The sequence below is a fragment of the Drosophila ananassae genome, chromosome 2R (genome assembly GCF_017639315.1).
Source record: "Drosophila ananassae strain 14024-0371.13 chromosome 2R, ASM1763931v2, whole genome shotgun sequence".
Classification (NCBI taxonomy): Eukaryota; Metazoa; Arthropoda; class Insecta; order Diptera; family Drosophilidae; genus Drosophila; species Drosophila ananassae.
This window is the reverse complement of record NC_057928.1, coordinates 21,383,840-21,392,231: the sequence shown is the minus strand read 5'-3', so window position 1 is coordinate 21,392,231 and position 8,392 is coordinate 21,383,840. Positions and strand designations below refer to the sequence as shown.

The window sequence follows — 8,392 nt, the reverse complement described above, 5'->3', positions numbered from 1 at the left end:
GCTATGGTGTTATTCCGTGTCCAATCAATCATGTCCTTCAGGCTGCTTCTGTTTCCTTGGAAAGTTAAATTTTTAGGATATCCGATTTTAACAGAAAAACTCGCCAAAATCCAACCCCTTTTTCTTGACCACTGACGAAGGGCAGTCGAACAATAACAAATGATGTTTCTGACATGGCTAATGGCCATAGTTCGAGGTCTGCAGCTGGCCGAAAAGCGGACCGTGATGAATGGATCTTGGTAACCCCTTACCCCCCTTTGCATAGTACATCCCAGTGGTAGGTATGTACATACATCCCGTATATGCGAATGGTGCAGCTTTGGTGCGTCATCAACGTCAGTCAATGTCACAGGGCCTTCAAATCAGAGTCGAGCAAATGCGTAGATATTTTTGATGGTTTTCAGCCGGAATAATAGAACTGTTGCGTCACCGCCGCACCTTCCACCTCGTCCTGCCCCCGAAGGACCTTTTGCTCCAGGGGGTTGACGACGACGATGATGATGGGTCGGTGTCGGTTCCCCTTTCCCCCTTTCCCTTTGGCAAAGTCGAATGGAAAGGTCTTTTGACAAAAACAACATTTGACATTTGTAACTTGCGGTTGATCGGCCATGGAAAAAGGATAAGTGCCGCCTCCTGAGACTCGAATAGATCACTGAGAAAAAAGGTATACAATCTTTAGATTCTGAATAATATCAAAAAAGGAAAAATATTCGTTTAAAAGAGGCTCTTCAATCAGGAAGGATAGAAAGTATTAGAACTTATTTTTTGAAAGACTTGTCCCTTTTTCTTCCTGTGCACTTCCTGAAAAGGGGTTACCCCCCACAAAACGACGCAGTTGTAGAGGGGGGGGAGAGCTAAAAGGTTTCACTGCCAACACTTCAAATCCCGGCGCCTGCTTCTTATTTTCGCTTATTTTTGCAGCTGTCGCTTGGGCCTGAAAAATGATGTGCGAATGCGAATTTCCTTCGTTTTTCTTTACTTGAATGACAAAAAAGGGGGAGGTGGAGCGCTCAGGCGGTAGGGCGGTAGTTGGAACTCCCCTTTGCAATTATTTATCGGCAATTAAGCCAAACAAATGACGCCGTTAGAAGGGACAATGCGCATATTGCGCATACGCCGTGTCTGTCATGCCGTCCGCCATGTCCCTGTTTTGGGCTTTAAATTTTAAACAGTTTGCGGAGCTAATGAAGTTCCAGTGAGAATAATCCAATAATTTCTTAAATTTCACTTTAAAATCATTACCAATTAGCTTTCAGGTTGAAAACTTATTTATTTCCATGATCTTCGAGGCTCACAACTCTAGGCTGACCCACTCAGATACAAATGTTTGTGGCAGATACAAATGTATCTAGGGAATACAATTCGATCGGAGTGAAATGCAATTGTGCGGCTCATTTGTTTTTCCTTCTTGGCCCCTTTTGTTTTCCCGTTTTTTTTTTTCCTTCTTGATTTGCTATGCGTCGTTTAATTTTATTTCAAAACAAATAAGCGTAAAATGGGGAAATCTACGATAAATAAAACCAAAAAGCAAGCCTATAAATCGGTGTGTGCCAGTCTCTCTATGTGTGTGTATGTTTGCAGCCATAGAAAAAGATCAGCCGCTCTTGCTGTTGATGTTGGGGCCTCTGCTGTCGCTCTGCCGCGGCTGCTGCCTCTGTCGCCGTCGCAGTCGGCTGCGGCAGAGGCAATAAAAAAGTTTGCAAAAGAGGAGGAGGCTGGCAAACGATCGAGTGAACAAAGAAGCAGGGTAAAACAGGGAAAAGAAAACAAAAAGTTTTACAAAAAAAGCAAACCCCAGAGTCACGTTCACGATTCGCTGCCGCAGCTGACAGCGACAGAGGCAGAGGCAGCGATCAGCTGGCACAGAGCAGCGGCAAACCAGCTGAGCGATCGCTCTCTCTGGATCTCTTACTCTCACTCACGCTCTCTGCAACAAACTCTCGCAAACCTTAAGAGAAATTGAGTGAGTGCGCTTAAATAAAGAGCACTACACGATCAAAGAGAGGTGTTGAGTGGAAATGGACTGGCTCAAGAGAAGCCACCCTTTAAATAACATTGAAATTATAGAAATATTTCTCTTATTACTAATCGAGTACTAAAATTTTACCCTTAAATTAAAGTAGATTCAAAATAATTCTCCAAGATGAAGACTAAAGATCTCTTAAGTATCTGAAAAGATCACTCAATAGCGCACAACCTTTGAAGGATGAAATTTGTTTACGACAAACACTTTACAGATTCATTTTGAAGATACAATTTTTAGATACATTTTTTTAGCTGTAGCTTTGGCTGTTCTCATTTCGTTTTGCACTTTTTGTCGTTTTCCGATGAAAAGCCTGGCGGTATCTGACACTTGCATGTCGTATCTGTAATTTAAAAATGACTTTTAAAATTTTACAATTTTTGTTTAACAATGCAGTTGGTTCAGATATATGTACATGGAATGTGGAATAGGAAAAAAAAACCATATGACATATTGTAAAAAATTTGATTACATACTTTAGCATTCGCATTTTTTATGGGATTTTTACAGGAAAACCTAGTTTTTATAGAAGCGAACGAAATATTTGCATACCAATCATGAGTTTGTACTATGAAATAAAATAAGGCTCGACTTTTATATCAATAATTTTCCGTACGGCACAGTTAACATGCAACTCTTACTGGGATGGCTGCAAAAAACTGTGACTTTTTATGCAAATTTGTGTAAGTTTGTATTTGGATTGTACATATTTTTATATATATAGTATATGTATATTAGCCACCTCACCGCAGAGGCATCGGCAGCCATGCTCTTGAACGGTTTTGCACTAACAGCAACAACAACAAAAAAAAAAAAAAACAACTAAAACAAGAAAGAAAAGCAACAATCATGCCTAGATACTTGGCGACCTGCCCCACAGCAATTTGCATACGCCGTGGGTGCCACCACGTTCGTGTGCGTACACTCGCATTAAATTAACCCACACACTCGCACATTGGATGGTACACCCATCCAATGGATATATACACACTATAGATATGTAGTACGTACGTGGATGCAGATACATGAACCGTGCACATGCACAAAAGGCGAAATTGGCCAAAGCTCATGTGAAATTTACGCCAAATTGCAACATTTTTTTTTAATTAAATCGCATCAGGACGAAAATAGCAAAAGTGTCATTAATTCAAATGCAGAGTTTGGACCGGGCCTCAGATATCCCAAAAAATACTAAGAAATATTTGAAACTAGCTCTTTATTAATTCAAGTGTATAAGCCAATCAAAATCAAAATAGTTTTCATTAAGTTAACGAAAGCAGCTGCATCCGAAATAAATGCATGTGTTAATGTTGAATCAAAAATATACCTATAATATACGAGTAAGAAAAAAAATGCTTAAAAATTTTATGTTTGTACCCGGGCACTTGTCCGTTGTAGGAGTGATGCTGAGATTCTCTGGATTGGAGAATATTTACATTCTGGGGAACATGAAGGAGCGAACGAACACAGGCACATATGTTCTGTTTGGTGGCATAATTTATGGCCAGAGTCGAGAGCGATCAAAAATAAAATGATTATTTTCAGAAGGAAGCAACAGAAATAATAAAATCGAAGCGCTACGCAAATTATAAACAAACGTCAACGAAGAGTCAGCTACCGAAACATCAACAAGCTACGTAAGCAAATGAATCAGGAATCAGTCCAAGGGAATAGAATAAAGAGTATCCTGGGAAGTACAACAGACAACCAATAAGAAACTACAACAACAATTTCTAATTTTTTTATTATAAATAGAAGATCTATTGTAACTTTAAATATACTCTTAAAATACCCTCTAGCCCAATATACCCCAAAATATCCATTATTTGTTTAGGGACCCACAGCCTGATTGCAGTGATGTCTTTTGATCTTTTTGCTCTGCATGGTTCTGTTGCATCTCCCAGATACTCAGATACTCGGATACTCGAACACCCAGATACGCACACACACACTGTCAGGTGTGTACTAGTGCAGTGTGTGTGGCCTGTCAGCGACAGAGAAAAGTGAAGGATGGCCACCGAATTGGCAAACGTAATCCAAATCGGAAGCTATGAACTGAAATCGAAATGAAGGCACTGGCACTGGGCACTAGGCACTGCCATGGCAGAGGAAATCTCAAACGAAATGAAGAATTGTGAATTGAATTTTGGCATTCAGTTCGTCCATTAGCTTTTCACACAACCTCTGACGCACTTCGCACCCATTTTAGCCATTCGATTGCCATTCAACTTTCGCCTTAAAAATTGTACCAAGAGTTAGTACGTGAATTTGCTAAAGTAACTAATATATTAGTTTAGACTTTAAAGTTTGAATTGATTGAGTAAATAAAAAAAGGTTTAAATTATATAGAAATTGATGTAATTTCTGGAAATAGTTTAAAGTGGAGTGTGGAAGTACCTCTTCTTAAAAGTTATACTTTCCTTTGATATTTTCACCTTAATTTTCAGAGTCGTTATATATACAAATTGTGTTGTGTGATCAAAAATACATGAACATGCGTTGGGTGGGCCTGGGCATTGGGGTTTGGGTTGGAGCTTGGGTTCGGTTAGTTGTGGCGTGTAATGCCGCCATGAAAATCGTCCATTACAACAATTTCATTTCATTTCGCCGCCTTTGTGGGCTTACGTAAGCAGCACGAAAACGACCAAAGAAAATAGCAACAACTAAGTACAACAAAACTAGCAACTAGCAACTAGCAACATTGCAGTGCCACCACACAGCACATGGTGCATTATAGAGATGGAAAGCCAAGTTTTCCGCAAAAGCTTTTCCTTTTCGACTCGAAAATTAAATTTAAAGGACAAAGGGGAACAATATGTTTTTAGAAAATGTTTAAAGAAAAGCTCTTAAATCTTATAGATCTAATAGAATAACCCTTAGATACAACCCATCTCTAGAGCCCATCAGTGGAGGGGGCTAAGTCGGGTGTAGAGGCAAACGACATTTGTGCCACCTTTTTCCCTGCAATTACTCGGCCAACAGCTAACTGCAAAGAGTACTAGAAAAAAAAATTATACAAAAAAAAAAGGAGGGGGGAAAAAAATAAATAGCAAACGACAGCAGCAACAAAAGCTAAGCGAAAATCGCGCCAGACAAACTGTCGGCACCGTGAGATTTTTATGCCCGCTGCGGTCGGACTGGCGTAGTCATGGGCGTAGCAAATAAGGGGTTCCGCCATTGGCTCTCGTCCGCAAAATCACTATGCAAATATTTAATTTTTCGCAAAGAACTCTGAAAACATTTTAGCCACTAATTACATTACCTGGTCTCTAAAATGTTAAGTATCTTGGGGCACCCATGCTTTTGCTCAAAATGACGGTCAGAGTGAATTCATAAATGCAGAGACAATAACTTAAAGTTTATACTTGACATGGACAACTAAACACTCTAGGGTTAAATATTTAATGTACATCTAAAAAAAAAACCTTAAAAAAATTATTATCATTACTGTGTGATTTTTTTCAGGCACTTCCACCTTTGATAGTTTTTCACAAAAAATGCGAAAAATGTCACTCAACTTTATTTGTTGAGATATAAAAATGAGATACTGTTAAAATATTGCATGTGATTAGTTGATATTTAAGGGCATTCATTATTTGGCTTTCCAGATGGCTGCCCCCTCCTATTTCGAATGAGGAGCGGTTTTATTGTGATCGGACCCAGATCGGGGTAATTGCAGGCCCAGATCGTGGCCCTTTTCACATGGCATGATTGATGATTAGTCATCGACCGGTTTTCTAGATTGTCGATCGCCCAGCAACAGCAACAGCAACAGCACAACAAAGCAAAAGCAATACAGCACGCGAGCAAAAGTTGTTGAAGGTTCAGCGGATAGTTAGTTACCAGTACCAGAAAGTACTGTTAGTCACTCCGAACATCGATTTCCCCACTTTAACAATTACCTACATATATGCTAGTTAATTGGCAATTGCTATCACCTTAGGTAATTCTTTTTTTTTAATAACTTTGTCTTTGGACTCTAAAGAAATCACTTTTAAGTACGTAAGTAGTCTCGAGGGACTCGCAGGCGCCCACGTCACTGCAATTAGTGGAGCGTCAGGGGCGGCTTCCAGGTACCTTTCTTTTATTTTTTCATAATTTTTCCAATAGTTGCCGCCACACGTGTCGCCGTGCCGCCATCCGTTGCACGTCACGATTAAATGGTGACGACATAAAGGAACGTGCTCTTTTTTAAAAAAAGAATACCCGACCTACGTGGCCTTCATATCCACGTGTGACTTTGCCTTGGTCAGAATTACTTTAATAGGAATTTCAAATGAGTTATTTAAAATATTAAGTAAATTATGTGAGAGATAGGTAGGATTGTCTCTAATTGTTTGGCAAATTTGCCTTGGCGTCTCGATCTGTTCAAGTGCAATGGACCCATGCCGCATGCCACTGTTTTTTTTTTTGTCGTCAATTTAAGACCAAATTCCTCAGACTCCAGGCTTGATCAAATAATATAACAGCTGGTCGCGTGTGCTAATTGAAATTTAACAGCTTGTCAACGATCAGTGCCTGTGGGGTTCATAACCTTCCGAAAAAATACAAATTAAACAAAATACACGACTACAATGGGTAATCCAAACAAAGAGACTCACAAAAGTTAGAAGTGATCTAATAGAAATGCAAAAATATTACTCGCCACTAGAGGGACATGACTTCTAGAGGCCTCATCCTGCCTGCGAAATGAACACTCCACTTCCGGTCCTTGCTGCGAGGGCTGGCTGGATGTTCCTGGTAACAGGACATTGTTGTCCCTTCTCTGAATGGATTTCAGCTGTTCGGCCACAAGTGGTGCTCCGATATTCTGATCTCGTGCTGAAAGGATTGATTCAGCAAACTACGTATGTTATTCCCTATTCATTCCCATTTTTGGATTCAGCTGTTTTCCCTTCCTGATGTTCCTCATCATCCTGATGGCAGCTGATATTTTCAATCGTCCGACCATTTGTTTCCCCAAAAACGCACGTGACTCTGCCGAAACTCTACACGTACATGAGTCCAGAGATCGGAAGTACCCCAGTGATTTTTAAATGGAATTTTTGGGCAGATCCTGCCAGAAACTACTTCGGAAACAACTATTTTAATGTTACTTTAAAAGGATTGAATTACATTGAAAGAAAGATACGAGAAAAAGCCTTAATCTAACTCCTGAAGAGGTCGTCCTACTCACTGCCACTCCAGCGCCTTTCGACGGAGGAACGCGCCCACCGAATGGAGTTCATGGTCTCGCCCAGGATGTAGTAGAGGAAGCCCAGGGTAATCACCAGGATGAAGAAGACCAACCGGAGCGGCCAGCTGAGGGCGCCGAGGAAAGGATACACCCAGATGCCGGTCTTGGACCAGACAACGTGCACCCAGGTGAGGTAGCCGGCCATGAAGGCGGATAGGCCGCCAAAGCCTCGAATCCGGTCGGGATACCGGTGGCGGGTGATGCACAGTTCCAGGATAGCGTAGACCACCACGAATGTGTGCATGGCGTGGTTCAGCCACCTGGGGTAGACCAGATCCAGCACGCCCGGGTAGATGGCCTCCCGATCGATGGCGTACAGGGTCCAGAAGGTCAGGCTGACTGTGAGGGAGAGCGGCACCACAAAGCTGGCCAGGATGTAGTCCCTGAGTTGCCGCAGAGTCCGGTCCCGAGTGATGTCATAGATCACCGCCAGCGAGTAGTAGCCCAGCTGCATCAGACCGCCCAGGAAGGTCATGTACTTGAACTTGCCACCGATGGGTGGCTCCAGCCGCAGGTCGACCGCCAGTTGGGGCAGCTGGGCGTACCGGTAGTCGTAGTAGATGGCATAGCCCAGGTGGGCGGTGGCGGCTAAGTGCAGCAGCAGGCGTGCCGTCTGGGCACCACCCCCCCAGTTTCGACGTTCCATTTCCGGGTGATATCCGTAGACTGAACTCGCCAGTGGGGCGCCAGCGAGTCCCATCGCCAATTGATATCGGACATGGTTTAAATTCGGATTTCATATTGATTCGTTTCACCAAGTATGCACTGAGAGAAAGAGCGGATATACATATTTATAAATTTCAGCATTAAATAATTGATAATTACAAAATACCCGAAGCAAGGCCACTCATTACCCCCCCAAATGGGGGGTTATGATTCAAAAATGTTGAAGTTACTTTGATAAAGTGCAGATGCTCCTCGAATGACCCATAAAAAACAAATAGTAGAGTTTGGTTGTGAATTCAATTTTATTGTTTTGTAAACATTAAAGCTGAAATGGCGAAAAAAAAAATTACTTGGAGGGTGCGAACAGCTTGCGAACAGCTGATGTGTCTGATTAGCCGGCAAGTCGGCGAGCCGGCCCGGCGGTCACTGCTCACATTTCACAGCCAGATGTCGGCGGAGGTCGGAGA

General features: G+C 42.0%; 1 protein-coding gene across 1 annotated transcript; it reads right to left on the bottom strand.

Annotated features, from left to right (window-relative positions):
- Positions 1–7,090: 7,090 nt before the first annotated feature.
- Positions 7,091–7,938, bottom strand: LOC6507185 (androgen-induced gene 1 protein). The gene has a single exon (XM_001956490.4). It carries the CDS (start codon positions 7,903–7,905, stop codon positions 7,192–7,194), a length of 714 nt encoding a protein of 237 aa, XP_001956526.2. The 5' UTR covers positions 7,906–7,938; the 3' UTR covers positions 7,091–7,191.
- Between the last annotated feature and the right edge of the window lie 454 nt (positions 7,939–8,392).

Bases quoted from the DNA above. Each gene is read 5' to 3' on its own strand.
- LOC6507185 (XM_001956490.4), bottom strand. From the start codon at position 7,905: ATGGAACGTCGAAACTGGGGGGGTGGTGCCCAGACGGCACGCCTGCTG.